Below are 22,178 nucleotides of genomic sequence, written 5' to 3'. Positions count from 1 at the left end.
CACAAACAATCTGCTTTATAATTTAATGAGAGAAATATTGTGGGGGGTCGATGGGGTCAGCTGTGTGCGCATGCTTGTGGTTAAACCAGTGCAGACTTGCATTACCCTGAAGGCAAATGTCCTTCTTCAAGTTCGAAATATAGACATGTGTTTTACAACATACTTTTAGAAGTGGTACACGTGTATGCGTAACAACAGCACTTTAAGACGTCTGATAGAGCATCTGCCATCAGTGGCTACCGAACAAGAAAACTTGACAAATGTGAAAATGTGAGTGGTGTTGGCCTGTGCAAAAATCAATAACTCAGCAAATGTGGTTACTAAGGTATTGTAAGGGGTTGCTAAGCAGTTGCCAGTGTATTCTGTGTGGTTTTTAAGGTGTTTTGTTTGGTATTTCTGAGCTTTCTGAGTATTCTATCTAGGTGGTTGCCAATTTGGTTGAGATTGCTATGTGGTTGCTAGGGTATTGCTAAGCGGTTTCTGGAGTATTTTGGGTGGTTGTTATGTGATTACATCTGCTCCATTATTTAAGGACATTTGTAACAGGAAAAGTAAGGACCTGCAATTCAGTTCCAAACTTTGTAAACTTAGAAAACCTTGAAAACCACAAAAATGCTACTGAGATGTTTAGAAATGTTTTGACTCTCAGAGAGCCTGCTAATCAGTTTTAGAGTAAAACGTTCTGTAAAAGGTCAAAGAAGTTGCTTTCTACAGTTGCAAACACACACACAAAGCTCTTATATCCCTGGTAAACCTATTCAGTAAGCAGGTGATTATGTTTCTGTTTCGAATCCTGATGACAAAAGGATCGGAGTTTGTGCTTCTTCCAAAGCAGCTCGACATCTGTAGTTACTAAAGCGAAACCCTACAAAATGTGTTGGCGAAGGATGGTGCCAACAGATGCTTCACATAAAATGGAACTGAAATGATGATGACATCATGTTACAATGTCATTGTGTTACAAATTTGCTCCATGTGATAGAAGCGGGGAAGAAGAGGGGAATTACAGTCTGTAAACAAGCCAAGACAGCAGGACTCTGGAATTGTCTCGGCAGGGGGGCCTGTCTTGCATTCCCACCCCGAAACCTTTGATAGAACATATTAGAACCAGACTGGTTAAGGATGGGCTGTGCACACCTCTCTCGTATGAGAGTATTTCTTCAACTAATGTCATTTCCATCACATCTCATAATAACATTCTGGGGTGGAAATGACATCTAAAATATGTTTTTTTAATAAAATGACCAACTCCATGGAGTGCACTGTCTCACTAAGGCTAATTTCATAACTAGCATTGTGTCAATCTTAAATACACAGAAATAAATCATATTTCCACACTTTTCCATATTTAAAAAAGAAATTAGAGTTTTATTTGGAATTATTCGTAATTAAGTAAGTGAGTGACGTGACATACAGCCAAGTATGGTAACCCATACTCGGAATTCGTGCTCTGCTTTTAACCCATCCAAAGTGCACACACACAGCAGTGAACACACACACACACACACACACAATGATATTTATCTTGATTTTTTTGTTTATTTCATCTCAGGTTCTTCACTGATATTGTTGTGTCCTTGGTGAGCAAGTATACTAACTGTGGGAGTCATAATTTGTGTAATATATATATATATTTTTTTTTTTGAAAAAAAAAAAATGAAATATAATTTTCCAATTAAATGTTATTTAAATAAGGACAAAGATAAAAAAAAAAAAAATCCTTATGGAGCCATGGTAAATAATATCCATTACAGCTTTATTGTGATCCTCATATAAAAAAAGAGAGAGAAAGAAATAAAAATAAAAATAAAGTCTTATTAGTTTTCATAAAAATCACCTTTTCAGACATAAAAGTGGCTGAAGTTAAAGAAACACACAAACAAATACTACCAACCAGCTGTAGTACTTTAGATAGATAATTAGATAATTAGACAGAACACAATAAACAAAGGCTTTTATTGGAGATGAAAATATAATACAATTCTTTTTACAAAATATTTACATGGTAAATTGATCATTAAAAACAATAACAAGAGAAAGAATTGATTACATGACAAACATAATAATAACAGTGAATGAAAAGTGTACCGTTTCCTCTTATTAAAAGTCATGATTATCATGCTATGAGGATTATATTCCAAAGTAGCCACAATATGAAAAAAGTTTAATTAGACAGCACGTGAACAGCATCAGTGACCTGCACTGTAAAATATACATTATCACTATTGAAAAACAGGTCTTTATAAGTCCTTTACAGACTTAAGTTAAGCCTAAGTGGATGTTCACACCGACAACCATTGCCAAAGGTCAATTGTGTCGAGTCAAATTGCGATTTCTTATTTACAATGAATCAAAGTCAGTGTGAACAGCCCTAAATGCTGAAAGTACAGCATCATGGTTCTACACTTTATAGTTCAGGCCCTTTAAAGCTTCAAACAAAATTAAAAATGTTCAGCTATCGCTACAAAGTTCAGTAAAAAATAGGTAAGTTAATCTTGCTCTGAGAACGAATTGTTGTTTGTTTCTAAGATGCTTTAATATTTGATCTAAATGTATACCTCAAGTTTTTGTCATCTATATTTGTACCAAAATTGCCTCTGAACTAGAACTGCTCATGTAAGTAGATTTGAGCACTTTTATTTTGAAATATAGGCTTTCAATATTTTTGGGAACACTGTCAAATACCAGTTCTTTCAGCTAGAACAGTATTCACACTTCTAAAAGAACAAACTTTACGACTCACATAGCACATTTTTATGGAAGAATTACTATTGTATTAATGTGATCTTCAAAAAAAAAAAAAAAAATTTTGCTTTTAATTACTTGCCTCATAGACTTCCACTGTAAGTGCATTATGGTTAATGCAATTTTTGCGTGTGTTTAAGGACAAAATGATCTTCTGTGGTATTCAACAGCATAGCCTAATATGGTGTTTCTCAAAAAGAATGGCTGTTATGTTTTCCTAACACTATCAATACTGCCAAAAAAATATACAAATAATAAATAATCAAATACACAAAATATTTTAAGGCCAGAATTTCCTGCTTTTCCTGAGAAAATGAGAGTCATTGTTTTGCGGATGAGAAGATCCAGCAACAGTTATTCATTATATGGTTAAGTGGCACAGATGTAGCATCTTGAGTCACTGAGTAGATAAACAGTATCTACTTGAAACCTACAGAGACTGTACATCTGACACTTTACCTGATATAAACAAAAATACTAGAACTAGACTGGTTCAGAGTTAAACATGTGGAAACTGCCTGTGGGACTACTAGTTGCACTAGGTGTGGGACAAAGATCAGCAATACATTTGGAAAAAATTACGTCTAGTTGTACCCATGACTCATCGATACAGGGCTGCAGAACAATCAAAGAAATCCATGCCAATATATCGTGGGTATCCCTCCAGCACCCTCACTTCCACTGGGTCGAACTTCCAGTACTGCTTCCCTCTCAAGAAATGAGCGAAGCCTGTATAGAAATAAAGAAAGATAGAAAGAAACATTCAATGACCTTGTAAACTCCATCAAGAATAACCTTTGTAGTTTCAAAAACATGCAAGAAATAATGTCTCAGTGACAACTGTACCGAATTGGTCCAGGAAAGCAGCGTCAATGTCATCCGGTATGCCCCTCCAGTCCCTCATGTTCCGAGGATGGACTGAGTCTACGCGGTTTTCCTTCAGGTTAAATTGCCAGTAGCTTCCTTTTTTGAAGAAGTAGATCTTCTGGGCCTTGTCTTCTCCCCACATGAGGGCTGCCTGAATGTCATTCACTGTTAGACCCAGTCGCTGTACAGAGTCTGGCCCTGTGATCTGCCGCTCTGCATCAAAAACCCAGTAACTCTGGCCTATGGTGGGTGAGAGGTACTATTAGATCACGGTTTATGAATTTGCCATTCATCATGAACTCCTGTTTTAGTTTACTAGTCTAGGGTTATTCAGTTTACTGGATAATTAGGCCACCAAGAGACATCTGGATTCTAAATATATACACTTTCTAATGATAGTTGAAATGTGCTTTTGGAATTGCAGGATTTCTATATTTAGGATATTTAAGGAACATTAAAGAAATGTTATGGGTACATGACAGCATCTATGATATAACAAATAAGCTATAATAATGTAAAAAATAAGTATGTATGTGTACAGGTCCTTCTCAAAAAATTTGCATATTGTGATAAAAGTTCATTATTTTCCATAATGTAATGAAAAAAAAATTAAACTTTCATATATTTAGATTCATTGCAGACCAACTGAAATATTTCAGGTGTTTTATTGTTTTAATACTGATGATTTTGGCATACAGCTCATGAAAACCCAAAATTCTCGAAAAAATTAGCATATCATGAAAAGGTTCTCTAAACGAGCTATTAACCTAATCATCTGAATCAACTAATTAACTCTAAACACCTGCAAAAGATTTCTGAGGCTTTTAAAAACTCCCAGCCTGGGTTCATTACTCAAAACCGCAATCATGGGTAAGACTGCCGACCTGACTGCTGTCCAGAAGGCCATCATTGACACCCTCAAGCGGGGAGGGTAGACACAGAAAGAAATTTCTGAACGAATAGGCTGTTCCCAGAGTGCTGTATAAAGGCACCTCAGTGGGAAGTCTGTGGGAAGGAAAAAGTGTGGGCAAAAAACGCTGCACAACGAGAAGAGGTGACCGGACCCTGAGGAGATTGTGGAGAAGGACAGATTCCAGACCTTGGGGGACCTGCGGAAGCAGTGGACTGAGTCTGGAGTAGTAACATCCAGAGCCACCGTGCACAGGCGTGTGCTTTTGAACCAGAAAACAGCGGCAGAAGCGCCTGACCTGGGCTACAGAGGAAGCAGCACTGGACTGTTTGCTCAGTTGTCCAAATACTTTTTTCGGATGAAAGCAAATTTTTGCATGTCATTCGGAAAATCAAGGTGCCAGAGTCTGGAGGAAGACTGGGGAGAATAAAATGCCAAAATGCCTGAAGTCCAGTGTCAAGTACCCACAGTCAGTGATGGTCTGGGGTGCCCATGTCAGCTGCTGGTGTTGGTCCACTGTGTTTTATCAAGGGCAGGGTCAATGCAGCTAGCTATCAGGAGATTTTGGAGCACTTCATGCTTCCATCTGCTGAAAAGCTTTATGGAGATGAAGATTCCGTTTTTCAGCACGACCTGGCACCTGCTCACAGTGCCCAAAACCACTGGTAAATGGTTTACTGACCATGGTATTACTGTGCTCAATTGGCCTGCCAACTCTCCTGACTGAACCCCATAGAGAATCTGTGGGATATTGTTGAAGAGAAAGTTGAGAGACGCAAGAACCAACACTCTGGATGAGCTTAAGGCCGCTATCGAAGCATCCTGGGCCTCCATAACACCTCAGCAGTGCCACAGGCTGATTGCCTCCATGCCATGCCGCATTGAAGCAGTCATTTCTGCAAAAGGATTTCCCGACCAAGTATTGAGTGCATAACTGAACATAATTATTTGAAGGTTGACTTTTTTGTATATTAAAAACCACTTTTCTTTTATTGGTCGGATGAAATATGCTAATTTTTTGAGATAGGAATTTTGGGTTTTTCATGAGCTGTATGCCAAAATCATCAGTATTAAAACAATAAAAGACCTGAAATATTTCAGTTTGGTGTGCAATGTATCTAAAATATATGAAAGTTTAATTTTTATCATTACATTATGGAAAATAATGAACTTTTATCACAATATGCTAATTTTTTGAGAAGGACCTGTATATATTTGTGTGTGTGTGTGTGTGTGTGTGTGTGTGTATGTGTGTGTGTTTTATTTATATATATAATATATATATATATATAATACTATATATATATATATATATATTATAAAGAATACTCTTATAGTCTTATACAGCAAGGACATTCATTTTATCAAAAAACGACAATAAAGACATATACTGTGAAAAACAGTTAAAATAGTACAAATCTTGCAGACCCAAATCATTTGAACAGTAGTGTATGTCTTAATTATTTTGGGACAGTTTACCTTGGAAGAACCAGATATTTCCAGATTTGTCCTCAAACGCAGCATCAATGTCTCCTGGGATTCCTCTCCAATGCCTGGATGCCAATGCAGGATATCCAGTCTGGAGTTTACCATCACGGATCCGCCACACATAACCCGACTTAAAGAAAAACAGCTCACCTCGGATCATAGATACAGCATCAAAGTCAGTTCGGCAAGCATCAGGCTGGAAAGATGGGAAATAAGCAGAAAAAAAGAGAATAAGACGGATAAAGAAGAATCAGATTCACAAGATCAGATAGCATCAGCCATGTATCTCACCACTGTGGTTTCTATCTCATTGGTTTCTGGGATTTTGGGAGTTCTCTCCTCCGTCTTTACTTTATCATCAGTGTGTTTGGAGCCATACAAAGACTGTATGCCTCGCTTGTCATCTTCACTCAGTTTGAGCGGGTAGGAGAAAGTGTAGAAAGGCGACATCACTGCGCCTGTTGCCATGGAGTGCTGCAATCCTAAAACATGACCGATCTCATGAGCTGCCACCTGGAGGAGGTCAGTACCTAGTAGAAAGCAAGAGAATTAAACAAAGGGGTTTTAAAATTAAATATAAAACCTAATAGTGTGGTATGCAGTCCATGCATCGTATATTTATTTGGAAATCCATTTGTACATAATAAAACAATAAACAACAACAACAACAAAAAAACGTTCTGTAAGTTGCAAATTTACACCAACCATTCTCTCAACCAATTCATTAAAACACGGATTCATTCAGGTACAAAACAAGGGACTGGCTTTATGTTTGAGTTTTGAATAATTCAAACAAACAATTCATTAAAAAAAAGATCCATTCAGGGACAAAAGACCACTGTTGTATGTTGCTTGGAGATTTACAAATGCTGATTTTGCTTTAACTTCATTTGTAAGTATTTTAGTTGGCACAGCAAAAATGGACAAAGTAACTGACGATAATTAAAATGCGAAATAATAATATTTAAAAAGCTAAAGTTATTCGGCCTTCCTTTTGTTGAACACTCGTATATAGCAATGCTGTATATTACTTGCAGATGTGTGTGAATATAAACATAATCTGAACAACAGCGTTTGTGTGATATTGCTTATTTATAAGTACTAGTTTAACTAAATTTTGACCAACTATTTTAGTAGCAATTTATATTGCTTATATCTATTATTATATCGCTTTTTCTTGCAACTGTGAGGTATGATAAACTCATCAAATCATGAGATTTCTTGAGAAAAAAAAGTCAGAATTGTGAGATGTAAACTCACAGTTACTTGCAACTGCAGGATATAAACTTGTAATTCTGAGAAAAACTGTGAGATATAAACTTGCAATTGTGAAAAAAAAAAAAAAAAAATCTAAATGGTACCTAAAAAAGTCACACTAAATGAACCAGGTCCTCACTCACCCATACTGTTGCCCACTGTCCAAGATTCATCGTAGTCAAAGTGAATGTCTCCCTCCCGGTAAGTTCGGGGAAAGAAGGCATGAGCCAGAATTCCTCCAGGGCCGTCAAAAGGAAGATTGTCTCCATGCCAGTACCTGTATGTGAAACAGTCTTTCAGACGACAGCACAAAACCAATGATTCCCATTCTCTTATTTCATCAACATGCCTGATGAGCTGATCATGGAAAGATTTTCATAAGCACACTTCATTACACAGAATGATTAAACGAGGGTGAGAATAATGATCTAAACAGAGACATTACTGTTACTGCAACCGTAAAGCATTATTGCCTACTGTAACTGTCACACCTCAGTAACTTTCCTGATTCTCTTGTCTTTAATGGAATGCCAAACTCCAGCCTGGCTGAATGGCACTGAATAAACTGAACCCCAAATTTTCCATTGTGAAATGTTGAGAGGTTAAATTACACACAAAGCCCTAAGGATTATAGATCTTTAAGCCTGGCAGACCTGAGGGTCAAAGGCGGCCACTATTCTGGCTAAATCAAACCCATAAATGTCTGTTCCACTGCTATCCCATTGATGGAATCTCGGACTGAGTCAGAATAAATGAAATTGACATGCCTAGAGCCCCACACTTCACTGAACTGACCCCCAGATGTTTCCTTTTATGCCAGATGGATCTAGATATTTCCCTCTGCTTTGAAGAAAAGCGTATCCCTCATTAGAGCTACATGCATATCTCAAAAACACAGTAACTGTACATTAGCGCTTTAACAGGAAGCCAAGTTTTCAGAAGGCCTTACATTTTCAAACAGAAAATCAAGAGGAAAAAAACACTGGTTTGAGCAAAATTTTCTGTTGAAAGAGACCGGGTCTAGTGTGACACGTACTGTATATCATGCACTTTTCTCCATGAAGACATTTAGAGGACCTGCTTCATCAGTTTTTGAGAAAACAGCCTCTAAACATTTTAAAACATTTTAAATATTTTTCCTCCACAAACAATAATGCAAAATGATAGAGCGCGTCACATGTTTAGTGGCAGAAAAAAACTCAGACAATGGCTGGTAGTAATAAAGTGTTCCTGTGGCTCAGTGGTAGAGCATTGTGTTAACAGTGCAAAAGGTTGTGGGTTCAATTCCCAGGAAACACATGTTAGGTAAAAAATTTTAGCCTGAATGCACTGTAAGTCGCTTTGGATAAAAGTGTCTGCTAAATGCTGTATAATAATGTGCTACGATAAAAGTCATGCTTTTCAACATTAAGATTTTTGTTTTTCAAAAAGAAAGGGATTTTGAGCTGCAGTGTTGCATGTCCATATGTCCTAAACCACTCAAGTGTTCTGAGTTATGACTTTTGTTACTATGGGAATTTAAGAAGTAACACACGTGCATGAATGGACGTGCAGTGTAAATTTTCGACCTATAATCCTTAACTGACACCCTCTCTAATCTCCAGCTTCTGAAAAGCATCTGTATTTGACTAGTGAAGTGGAAACTTTTCCTCTTTGTGTCAATGAACACACATCTCTCAACTGACAATATGGTGTTACAAACTCAGTCAAATGAGAGAAGAGAAAAAAGTATTTCATCGATAATAAACAGAATATAAAAGACCAGTCAAAAACCTATAAAACATACTGTAACTTTTAGAACTGTTTTCTTCCAAGTCAAAAAAGATCATATAGGCTAAGACTATTATTGAAATTAATTTGCAAATACAGCTCATTCATAAATCGTTGTGTTTATGTATAAGATCTGCAAAAGTCATTACAAAGATGTTAGCCAATCCCCAGCTCATTCATAAATCGTTGTGTTTATGATGTCACAGAGTACATTTATATTGTCCTAAAGGTTCAATAGAAAAATCATCAAATGGGGTGATAAATGGTCATGATTGAATTATAAAATGTATGTTATGACCCCTTTCAGACATAAACACTGAAAGGTCATCATGGATTCTGACACAGCAAACAGTGAAAATATCTTTTTACCTGTTAAAGTCAATCATGATATCCGCCCGGCCACTGGTGACCTCAGTAAAGGTGAGAGGGGTGACGTCGCTCCAGACCTGCAGTGCCTCTTTCAGCACATGTCTGACTTTCTCTAAATTCATCTGCCAAGGGCTCCGCAAGATCCTGTAACACAAGCACAAACACTCATAAAACACTCATTACAGACCACCCATGTGATTTTCATTTGATCTCTAGTGCACTACCCCAATAATCCCCTTTATTTGAACATGTCTGTTACCCTTCTTGGTGGTGAACCAAGGGATTGGATCAGAATCTGACTGTTGTGAAAAGACAAGCAAAGTCTGAATGTTTGCCTAATTGTGGATTAGGTACGGTACTCAACACTGCTATGCTTTCTGACTATAATAACTGAACATGTGATACTTGATATTGTGACAGTGATGGCACCCCTATCTGGGTTCCTTTAAGTGCATATAAGCCTTATAGAAATGCATAGCATCATATTTCAAGACTCTTTTGTTACTTGTCATTTAGCATGATCTTAATCCAAAACAATTCAAAATACACTGCAGTAGTGACCATTTTAGAAGCTTAAAGGGATAGTCCATCCAAAAATGAAAGCTCTGCCATCATGTCATTTCAAATCTGTATGACTTTCATTCTTCCATGAAACACAAAAGAAAATATTTTGAAAGTTTTTGTTTCCATTGAATTGTATTGTATCAACTATTATTCCATTGTATGAACTCTTATTCAAAATATCCTCCTTTGAGTAAATTATTTTTAGGTGGACTATCCATTTGATGGCATTCTTCTTAGGTTGAATGTTTCTTGAATTAGATCTTTTCTGGTCACACCACCTTTGATTCCTCCCAAAAACTAACCATAAGGAAACTCCAACTGCTCTTTCTATTCTACATCAGCTGTTTATCCATTTTGAATGCTGTTTATAAATTAAAATGCTACTCATTGAATGAGGCCACAGGTTTTAACTTTTCTCAGATGAAAGATGAGCTACATTATAAAGCTTGCTGAGTGATGAAGGCATGCATGCTTATTTTCACAAGCAGAATCCCCACCAAGCACATTTAAACCGGTGGACCACAAATCTGTATCATGTTCCACGAAAAAAAAAAAATACTAATAAAATGTAAAGCACTTAAAGCTCCCAACATGCAGCTGTAGTGACTGGTACATCTGTGTTGTTTTCATGCTTGAACACCTTCATGCTTTGGTCATTATTGGCTCTGTGGGATGGGGATTGCTTTGGGGCTGAATGTTGGAGCCACAAACCATCTGAGATTGTGGGGCCTCTGCAGTCTGCAAGCCCAGACAGGAGCTATGACAGCAGGATAGCCCAGTGTGGTAGTCTGTGTCTTTAAACACTGTCCTTATTCGCTGCTCCAATTAGAGAATTCCTCCCTATTTGCTGATCTAGGACTATGGCTACTACCACAAAAGAATAGATCAAACGTAAACCAGGTTTAGGTAAGTGCCTTTTAAAGTTCTAATACAGCAGCCCCAAAACGGTTTTAGACACTTATAGGTCAGGGGTTTCCAAACTAGGCTCTAGGGACTCCCAGGGGACCACAAGAGGCATATTTGGGGTTTGTGGAAAAATTAGAATTAAAAAAAAAAAAAAAAAAAAAAACATTATTTAAAATGCTTTAAAAATGGCAAAAATAAAATCATCTAATAATTTGCTATTTATTTAATTTCGCAAACAACATATCTTTACAGTATCACACTTTTTCTTAAAACACTAAAAGCCTTTATACATGATAATATACACTACAGTTTAAAGGTTTGCACCCAATACAAATGTGTGTTTTTTTTAAAGAAATTAATACTTTTGTTTAGCAAGAATGCATCAAATTGATCAAAAGTGACAGTAAAGACATTTGTAATGTTATAAAAGACTATTTCAAATACTGTCATTTTGAACTTTGTTTCTCAAAGAATCATGAAAAAAATGGATCACCATTTCCACAAAAATATTAAGCACCAAATCAGAATTTAAGAAATTATTTCTGAAGGATCATGTGACATGGAAGACTGCAGTAATGGCTAAAAAATCAGCTTTGCCGACACAGGAATAAATATTCAAATTGGAAACAGTTATTTTAAATTACAACTAACTAATTTTATTATTTCACAGTATTGCTGTTTTTACTGTATTTTTGATTAATTAAATGCAGCCTTGGTGAGCATGAGAGGCCTCTTTCAAACAATCAAAAACCTTTACAACCACAAACTTTTGAAATTAAAAATGTAAATATACTTGGGGGTCCTAGCAAGTGGCTTCTTTTATTTAAATGTTTTTTGTTGTTGTTGTTGTTTTTGTTTTTCAGCAGTAACTTTTAACTATCTGGTCCAGCGGTGAGTTTTAATGGATGAACTTGAGTGCCATTCATCATGTTTCACTGAAGATGCGCTCACACTTGACTTTAAGAATGCAAAATGACTTCAGACCTCAATCCACTGCAAACATGTGACAAAAAACACACTCTGGATAGATTTACTCAAGTAACTAAATTGACAGTACAGTAGGGGTAGGATGGGGGTTTTTGAGTTCATTTTGCACATGTACAGTCATTATCATTAAGTGAGGGGACAAATTACAGAGGACAGCGAGCTGCTATATCCTTCAGAGACATGAGTCATGACAGCTCACAGTGGCACAGCATTAGAATGCTGCTGACTGTGGTTTGCTGGGGATAAAGTATGTGCATGTGTTGCTGTCTTGACATCAGATTCTGATGAGGTAGCACTTAGTATACAAATTGTACAATGATCTCACAAGGGTGAATTTTTTAAAGGAATCATAATGGTAATTTTCAGGGTGCAACCTGATGAGGTTTGTACAGTTACCTGTCGTCACCTGAGACTAAAAAAAGTCTTGCTATAAATTTTTGTTATTCGTAAATTTACAGTACCAAAGTCCCAAAATGTACACAACATTAAAAAAATCTATCACATAATGTAAATAATTTGTCACAGAATAAGAATATGTGAATAACTCAATTTTGACAAAAATGTCAGATAGAACCTTATACTTCCAAGGGGACGATATATCATTTATATATAAAAATAATATTTTATGGGGATATAAAGGGTTCGGATCCCCTTAAACTTCCCATGATGGGAAGCAATGTGGCTTGGAGAACCATGGGAGATTTATAGGCTGTGATATTTTATGGGAAGGGCCATAAATTAAGGCATAGTTTTAATCAGTGGTTGTACGGCTGGTTTTCTTTGTCTGTATCCTCATCTCACCCCCTGCTGAGCACTGAAGAGAAAACTAGAACCATTTGGGTTCCGCGCCCATAACACACATGAGCGCTCTGAAATGTGACATCTCCTGGTCGGGTCGTGACCTCACTGACTTCAGATTACAGAGAGTCCTATGTCCGGTGGGAACTGTCTTTGACAAAGATGCATGAGGCAAATCAGTCAAAACATGAAGTGGTGACCAGACAACAACAATAGTAAGGCCAAAATGTCAAGCAAAAGGCTTCTTAAAAGGATATTTCATCCAAAAAAGAAAATTCTGTCATCATTTACTCACTTTCACCTTTTTTTGGAAAAAGTAATTGAGGTCAATTGAAAGAAGTCAACTGATATTCATTGTGTGTTTAAAAAAACAAACCCTGCGACATTTTCAAAATATGTTCTTTTCTGCCTAATACGACAGGGGTAGGTATATTAAGGCATAATTTCATTTTGGGTGAACTATCCCTTTACAAACCAATGAAATTCAGGTTGACTTGAAGTAGCGACTGTGTGTGTTCAAGAAAATGATTTACTGTTTTAAATCAAAGGGGGTTTGATACATATTTTTGTCTGTGTTTTGGAGCCCTGTAGTCCCGGGTCTGAGACAGTTTACTGCTTCTAATTAAGTGGGTGTAATAGCGGAAAGAGTGGGTGGTCTTCCTTAGAACCGATAACAGCTTTAAGAAATTTGAGAAGATAAAGAATTTAACATTAGAAACTAGTATTTCCTGTGTGGTCTGGGGAATAGTGTATTTCAGAGGTAAAAGGAGGAAGAGGAACTGCACATATTTCATTTAGGCACAGTCTTTAATAAAAAAAAAAAACCTTAATGTATAGATTTAGTCAAATGTGTGTTGACTAGGAGCTAGGATACCAAAAATAAGCTATATCATTGACTTAGTGTGGCCTTTTTTTGTGTGTGTAAGGCTCAAAATATTACCTTGGCAATACATCAAAGTCATTTTCTCCCATTTACACTTTTATGTTTAATTAATTTTATGTCTGTCATTCCGAAACACAGCAACCAGATACAACCGCAACCGCTATCTATGCAAGTCTTACTTGTATGTGAGGTCTGTTTTGTCCCAGCGTCCTCCAAACAAATCAAAGCGTTTTTGGCGATTACGGCCCCCAAGTAAGCCTCCTTTGTGGGTTAAGTAATTAAGGATGCTCCCTTCCTTCTGTGAGGGGTAGTCTGGGACTCCACAGCGAGGTCTGTTCCAGAACTCTGTATCATTCTTGGGAAGTGTTGAGTGTGGATGCACTCTTTTATTGCCAGAGTCTTCACTCAGTGTATCCTGAACATGATGAAATCGGCCTCTCTTCTTCAGCCCATGGTGATGGGTCTTTTGAGGCCAGTCCTGTCAACACACACATAAGCTGTCAATCAAATGTATATTTGACCTTCATTTATAGATGCTACACATTAAAATGGGTTTGTTTGGTGGCTAAGGTGTTGATGTGTTTCAGTGTATTGTTATTTTGTTGCAAGGGTATTCTGGCTGTTTCCCAGGGTGTTGCTAGGTCATTGCTAAGATGTTCTGGGTGGTTTCTAAGGTAATGATAGCAGTGTTGTTATTGTTTATTAAAACCAAAACTATTTAAAATAAAATGTAATTAAATATCAAAATGAACATATGAATGTTATATAGAATAAAATTAAATATATAATAAAATGTAAATAGATGAAAAACATTTTTTTATAAACAAACAAAAATTTGGAACGTTGCCTTGGCAACTAACTGCAACTAAACTTAGTGAAATAAACTTAAAGTAAATTACAAAAAATCATAAAATAAAATAAAAGCTAAATAGAAATCTAAAAAACAAATTAAATGTCAAAATTACAAAACACAATTACTAAAACTTAAACTAAAATGAAAATTTTACTAAAATATAAACTAAAAAATTAAAATGTAAACGGAAAAATATAAACTTGAACTAAAATACAAAAATAATAGCTAATTCAAAATTAATAAATGCTAAAATAGTATATAAATAATATTAAAATAACACAGGGTGCTAGGGTTTATAATGCAATGCTAGCAGTGTTTTTTTATTGTTAACTAAAACTATTACAAATTCTATTACAAAAATTATTACAAAAATTGTTTCATTTATTGATATAAAATATAAAATTTATATGAAAACATAAATTTAAATGAAAATTAGAAATGTTGCCTGGCAACTAAAAGATATAAAATACGTTTAGGTTAAAGTACTAAAAAAACTGGATTAAACATTAATGAAAGTTAAACAGAAATATTACAAAAATATAAGAATTAAACAAAATTAAAAATCGTAAACTTAAATGAAAATGTAACTAAATACAAACTTAAAAAGTATAAACTAAAAATTTAAAATATAAACAATAAAAGCTCATTTGAAATATTAATAAATGATATAAAAGTATATAACTAATGCTTAAATAACACTGGATTCTATATGGTTTCTAGGGCAATGCTAGGTGGTTGCTAGGGTGTTCTGGCTGGACAAAGAGTAAGGTGAAGATGCAAATAAGGCCTTGCTGGGAGCAAAATTTGTGAAATTATAGTTGTGCAACAGTTGGTCTTTGGTCAATTTCCTCACCCAAATTTCAAGGAAATTGTTCTGTTAATGGGCTGAGAGGTTGGCTGCCTGGAGAGAAAAGTCAGTCTGTCCCAATTTCTCTCCTTCCCCAAACCAATTCTGTACTCCAGCTGTGCAGGTTTAGAAACCTCTTTCTCGCTCTCTTTCCTTCCTTATACCCCCTTCTTTCTCTCTAATTTGTGCTTGGTTAAGAGGCCAGGGGTGGTATGGGGTGAACTATTTCTTTTAAATGCTTTTAAAAATCCTTCCGCCACTCGTATCCATTGGGAGTCTTTTAAAAGCTGTCATTGAAGCACACGCTATATTTAGACAACCATAAAACTCTTAGAAATATAAAGCAGGAAGTCTGAAAAGAAAAAGTCACTTGTTTAAGTTTTACATTATCATTGAAAGCAGGTAGGACCAACTATGATGAAGATGTATAACAGAATAAAGCAAGTGGCTTTAGAGTGATTAAAAATGAGTGGCCATTTTCTTGAGGTTTTGGACTTTTTTTTAGACAAATAGCAATTCTTGTGACCACAACAAAGGATGAGTGACATGACATTTTGTCAATCTCTCCACTTTAAAATCTCATTGGTTCAAAATCAAGCTCCAAATATAGTGCTGCAGTGATGATGTTTTTTGTAGGCTTACCTGGAAGTTAGCATCACCCTGGTTCCCTTGACAAAAACCCAATACGATTTTTCCAGTGGCTTTTGGATTACTGCTGAAATAAACTCTGTGACCAACAAAAGTATATGATTCTTATATGTTTTGCATATCATGATAAATACAGTTGCCAGAAGTAAAAAGCTAAATGTAGGCTAAGTGCTTAAATGCTAACTTGTTTCCAGGTTTTGGCTTACGAAAATATGTCATCCCTGCAGCACTCTATAACGCATCAAACATCATCTGACGGGCTTCAAACAAACAGTTTCACATTCAGTGCAGACAAACAGATTGCTTATTGCTGGAAATTTGTTGCATAGCATCTGGTTAGAAGACAGTACAACTCAAGACAAATTCTAACAAATAAATGGAAAAACAACCAAATATTTGTGGGCAAGTTGAAACATAGAACCTTAGTAAAAATCCACTGACATGTGAATTTGATAGCATTGCTAAAACATGACCCCACACCCCCGGCAATGAAGAACCGCACAAATTCCACAGATAGAAGTGAAGAATTCACTGTGCTTTATCTGTTCTCAGTTTGTTTCTCAAAATTTGCTGATTGTGCATGGACTTTCCATGGGCTGGACCATCATTAAATGGTCATACATGTTGAAAGCATGTAATTTAAGCAGTCTCAACCTGGAGACAGGCAAGTTTTTGAACAACAGTCAAGATTGTTTATTGTAGAGCAGTGGAACCTCTTAGTGATGACAAACTGACTTTGAGTGTACTTAGGGGGTGACGGAGGTGGAAGAAAAACACCCGGGTGTCTCAGGTTCAACAGGAGTCAAGGGTGAAAGGTTAAAGCCTAAATCAACAAAACAGACCCCTTGGGCCAAAGTAAACACACACATATCCCAATTTCATACCAAAACTCAGCAGACAGCCTTTGTTTTTTCCCCTTCTAAAAACATTTAATAGATCAATTCTGTATAACCAACAAACAAATCCTTCACAAATCAATCTAAAGTCTTGGGTTTGTTTAATTTTTTTACGTTTTTGAAAGAAGTCTCTTATGCTCACGAAGGCTACATTTATTTAATCAAAAACACAGTAAAAACAGGAATATTCTGAAATATTATATTACTCTTTTTTAATATTTTAATGTGATGGCTGAATTTTGAGCATCATTACTCCAGTCTTCAGTGTCACGTGATCTTTCAGAAATCATTATAATATGTTAATTTGGTGCTCAAGAAACATTCCTTATTATTATTAAAGTTGAGAAAACAGATGAACTGCTTAATATTTTTGTGGAAACAGTGATTCTTTTTTCAGGATTCTTTGATGAATAGAAAGCTCATTAGCATTATAGACATCTTTTCTGTCACTTTTAATACATTTAATGTGTCCTTTAAAAAAACTTACTGACCCCAAAATTTTGACAAATTGTACATAAAAAAAGAAAATCATAGAAATACTATGAACTCATGACCCACTTTTGTAACCATATGCAGTCAGTATTTTATAAGAGGCGGAGGTGCTAAGTACAAACAAGACGGCACAGGCTGCTGATTTAAGAAGACACATAAGAAGAGTTTTGATGGGGGAAAAATATTGGGTGAACTGTTCCTTTAAGACCAATTCAAAAAAAAGATCAAATGTGACTGCACTATTGAAGGACTGTGCTAAGAAATCTTTGCGTGTAATACATCCACACACGCATCTCATTTTAACAAAAGGCCAAATCAAAGAACCTTTTCTTAACCAGACATTCCTCATGCCTTGGCGTATTTAACAGCATCCACCTGCATGTAGTGAAACATGTGAAAATGGAAGTCCATTCAGAGACCCATTGGAACGTCTTCAGGATTACCTCTGTAGCCACACGTGTTCCATATAAAATACAGGTGTCTCTTTCCAAACCTCATCACGTTGTGCAAATTTTTGACATTTTTATGATAACTTCCTGACAGATATCTGCCTCTCATCAGCTGAGAAACAAAAAAAAAAGGGAATTATTTTACCTTAGGCAGAAGTCTCATGCATTCAAACATCAGGCATTTGTGCTTGTGGGAAGATCTGCCATGTTCTAAACAATACAGACGAACTATTAGTTTTAACGTCTACATTTATAATATCGAATATCCAACATTTGGGAATATAAAAGGAAGAAATGCGAATGGAAGAAACACCATAAACAAAAAACATACTATTTTCACAGCATGTGTATCTGTAGGTCAATAGGTCAGTGGGTAAAAACATGATACAGTATGTTAATCAGGAAAAAAAAACACAGTGACCCTGAGCCAGCGAGAAGCCTTTGGGGGAAATCCAAAAGAAAAGAGCTGACATGTCAGTGCAAGAAGATGGTTTGGAGAGAGAGTTACCTGGCATCATGCCATCTCCATAGGGTTTCTGAGGATAACCTCTTTGTTCCAAGCCAAATCTTTCTCTCTGGGGCATCCGGATGATGTCAGATCCCTTACATTAATCAGCACAGCTGGCATCAAGAGCGAAGTATCATGCGTTTCCAAAATACACCAAAATGACTTTCCACATTTGGATGACTGTTTCTACTATATCTCTATAGAAATACAGCCGAGAGCACTTCCTACCATCCTGCTTTTCTGGCTTGGCTTTTTATTTCCAGTGCAACTACAATCCAAACATCTTGGCTGAATGGGTCTCAATGTCTCTCTGAAGCAATTACCAACAAGAAATTCCAATCTGTTACAAGGACATTTTCTGGCACATTAAAGTAGGCCACAACTAGAGATAATGAATGAACATGCCAGAGAAAACCGGACTAGTGTAAATATTTACCCGCAAAAACCTCCAAAGATCTGCATGCTTTGTGGTTGTATACACAAGTTATTACACTGAAAAGAAATTTGTTTAGTGGAAAATTATGTTGATGGAAGATATTCACGTAGACAAAAGTGTAGTGCATCCAAGGTAGACCATTAGTGTCTAGATCTAAGTCTAGGGAGGCAAAATACTGCTTTTGAATCTTTTAATAGTTCCTATTTGTTCCGCCAGAAAGGGAAAGAGATGACAACAAGCTAATATCAATGTGAAAGTCAACTGCACTGTAACATTTGATGCATTGCCAGGAACAACAATGAACTTCAAATAAAGGTATTTCAAGAGCATTTCAAAGTTCTCTTGTATTGTAATTTCTGTAGAGATAGGAAACAGCTATCGAGAGGTTCTATATCTAAAGGTCAGGTGACTGGAAAACGATGGTTTGGATCAGAACCAGGTACGTCAGGGTTTCTGGTCTCAGTCATGCTCTTGATTGTGCCTATGGGCAAGAAACCTAAACCAAATGGCTCCACATGTGTGTCGCAACTGACCTTGACCTATACTCTCCACTCTAAGCTTGTATGACCTTTCTTTCATATGTTGAGATTGGGTCATAAGGATAACCCAAACTGAATAATTTGTTCTGATCAACAAGGATGACTAAAATGGGTAAGAAAATGGATGAAAGATAGACGCATATGGTAATACATATAGCCAGACAGACAGACAGACAGACACACAGACAGGCAGACAGACAGACAGACAGATAGATAGATAGATAGATAGATAGATAGATAGATAGATAGATAGATAGATAGATAGGTGGATGGATATATAGATAGATAGATAGATAGATAGATAGATTGATAGATACGTAGATTTTAAAAATTTTGCCCAACCCTGTGGATTGCACATTAGTCATATTTAGTTGGTGTTGACTGAGTTGTATAATGTTTTGGCAAGTCTTCATGGAGCTTATGATGCATGAGCAATGCCTTAAAGAAGGACATCAGCTTTTCTTTTCTCAGGGGGGGTCAACAAATGCAGTGGTAATAATCTGGATCCTTCCATTTTCCCCAATGTCAGCAAACACAGGGTTTGTTATTCTGCTCAGAGTGCCAGATGACTTGCCCCTGCCTGCATAATCTCCTGCTCTGGCTTTGTCAACATTCAAGGACAAATTGACAGCAAAAACACTGCATAAGAGCTGCCTCTCTACATTCAAACATGTACACAGTTTGTCTTTTAAAGGTCTGTAACTGCTTGATTTCAGGTGCCATTCCTGTTTGATTGGCAAAGTGGGTCAAGGCAAACATGCAATAAAATTAGGCTGCTCTTTATAGCCAGACGCTTTGACGGCATGCAATGTTTTATTGTCATTTTCTGGTAATGCTTTTGTGTGCCTGTGGCTATTCAGCATTCTAAAGGGTAGACAAAGACAGTGTTCAATTGTTCTCTACCCTGTTACAACTACTCATTTCAGCTCTTTTATTCACAGATATGTGTTTTTAGCCTGATATTTTCCCTGGCAAAATCTCTGTATGGATCTTTGCCAACTGGGTTACAACAGCCATCTGTAGTTCTTCTTTGTCCACTTCCTCTAACTTAGCCTTACAAGCCCTCTCTTTCTTTGTGCAGAACAAAGTTCTTACAGTCAGATTTTAGTTCTTCGAAGATCAGCAGTAAGTTTAAACCATAAAGACTACATCACAATTTTTTCTGAAACCAATTCAACATAAAGAGCTGTGTTGGAGATTCAATTATGAGAAAGATAATTTATACATTTCAATTTTAATGTTCTATATTTTTTCTCAACTGTTATTCCATTTTTTATACAAAAATATGCATTAACATTTGCTTGGTCATCACTAAAGTTGACTATAGAGTTTGTTTTAGACCATTAGAAAGTATGTTACTATATTTTTGCAAGCCTGTTTGAAACAGTTTCGACACCATCATACACAAAATGCTGCCATTCACTTACTAGGCAACAACGCAACATGCCTTTTCAGAGACCGCTAATGACTCACTGACCCAAACACATACCTGAAAAAAAAAAAAAAAAAAAAAAAATCCAACTTTCTACAGTGGGTCCCACCCCTTAAACAACTGCAAACATATTGAACATGAAGCATTTTTGTTCTTTCAAAGCAAATATTTTAGATAATATGATGTCTGTGTTATAAATCTGTGCCACACATTTCACTGATGCAAATATGTAAATGAGCCCTCTGCAGGTATTGCCTTCTTCATATACATAAGTTTTGTTTATTCTAGTAACAGGTGAATGGCAAAGAATTGGTAGCACTAAATCATGCAAGTTGCATGCAAATTTGAAATTCATCACCTTCTAATGTTTTTATATTTTATAGTCCTTCTGTGGAGTCTTATATAGTATTTGCTTGCATATAATTCATATTGAAATTGTGTTTTTTAAAATTAGTATACATTATTTGTGTATGCATTTGCTTAACAAAACGAGTCTAATATATTTAAAATCTTTATTTCAAGTTATAGTAACTTTTGTTATTTTCTACTTGCTTAAAATATTTTTAAATTCACTTACCGCTTCAGGTTTGTACTTGTGGCTGTTTCCGTCTGGTACCGGTAGAGAATGAATGCACACGAAGCAGTACAAGACTGCAGCGAGAAGCTGTGCAGATCGCATCATCCTGATCGGATTCAGAGCGGTACGCACCACCTGCGCGCGGGCCACTTTACTATACGAGCGCGAGGGAAGGCGGGGAGAGAGCGCGCCCCTGTCTGTCGAGCTTTACACTGACCAAGTACAGACTAGCCGAGGGATTTTATACTCTCTGATTTCTTTGTTCTCTTTTCTTCAAATTACACTTTTCTTTCAGAGGCTGGAGTGGCAAGTTCACCGGCAATCACGTGATCCAGCCCTCCATTCCTCTGGGGCGCTCCGTTGCGAGAGGGGCGACGGTGGGTAGAGAGCAGGATTGGTTTTCAGTGATGTGGCTTAGAGAGGTTTAGATAGTGACTGCTCTAACATTTAGATAAGTAATGATATGCTGTTAACATTTTGTCAGTCTCTATACTGACGACGTGTCTGCCTGCTAGTGTTCAAATTTGTTTGTGATTTTATGCCAGTTTTTAAAGTGCGCCTGTTTCATTTAACCCTTATGTTCTTTTGCATATTTTGTTAATTTACTCAATAAAAACAAAAAAGCTTTTAATTAATTTACAGATAAATATATATATATATTGTTTTTATATATATGAAATGAGTTTTTTTTTTCTTCATAAAAGATTTTTTGGAGTTATTCATTATTAGTTCATATGTTGTTTAATGGTTGATCTTATGTGGTTGGTTGGTGACAGAATGAGAGTTCAAACAGCTGGTAAAAACATCACAATAATCCACAACATGACTTCAATCCATCAGATAACTTCTTGTGAAGTGAAAAGCTTTGTGTTTGAAATAAACAAATCCATCATTAAGGTGTTTTAACTTAAAACGCCGCTTCTGGCCAAAATACATAATAACATAAAAAAAAAAAAA

The 22,178-nt window shown here is 36.2% G+C and overlaps 1 protein-coding gene across 1 annotated transcript; it reads right to left on the bottom strand.

Moving 5' to 3' along the window:
• Nucleotides 1-1,937: 1,937 nt before the first annotated feature.
• On the bottom strand, nucleotides 1,938-21,732 carry LOC109053908 (stromelysin-3-like). The gene is made up of 8 exons (XM_019071202.2): nucleotides 21,222-21,732; nucleotides 13,724-14,022; nucleotides 9,407-9,550; nucleotides 7,411-7,544; nucleotides 6,302-6,540; nucleotides 6,002-6,206; nucleotides 3,592-3,852; nucleotides 1,938-3,474 (listed from the first exon to the last, which is right to left on the bottom strand). The coding sequence occupies exons 1-8, from the start codon at nucleotides 21,324-21,326 to the stop codon at nucleotides 3,347-3,349; spliced, it is 1,515 nt and encodes a 504-aa protein (XP_018926747.1). The 5' UTR covers nucleotides 21,327-21,732; the 3' UTR covers nucleotides 1,938-3,346.
• Nucleotides 21,733-22,178: the final 446 nt, after the last annotated feature.

This window comes from Cyprinus carpio, unplaced genomic scaffold (assembly GCF_018340385.1).
Source record: "Cyprinus carpio isolate SPL01 unplaced genomic scaffold, ASM1834038v1 S000006762, whole genome shotgun sequence".
Taxonomy (NCBI): domain Eukaryota; kingdom Metazoa; phylum Chordata; class Actinopteri; order Cypriniformes; family Cyprinidae; genus Cyprinus; species Cyprinus carpio.
This window is presented reverse-complemented; position numbering and strand designations above follow the sequence as displayed.

Bases quoted from the DNA above. Each gene is read 5' to 3' on its own strand.
- LOC109053908 (XM_019071202.2), bottom strand. From the start codon at position 21,326: ATGATGCGATCTGCACAGCTTCTCGCTGCAGTCTTGTACTGCTTCGTG. The intron at 14,023-21,221 runs GTAAGTGAATTT...GTGTGTTGACAG, and splicing joins ACAAGTACAAACCTGAAGCG to GACTGGCCTCAAAAGACCCA. The intron at 3,475-3,591 runs GTACAGTTGTCA...ATTTCTATACAG, and splicing joins TGCTTTCCTGGACCAATTCG to GCTTCGCTCATTTCTTGAGA.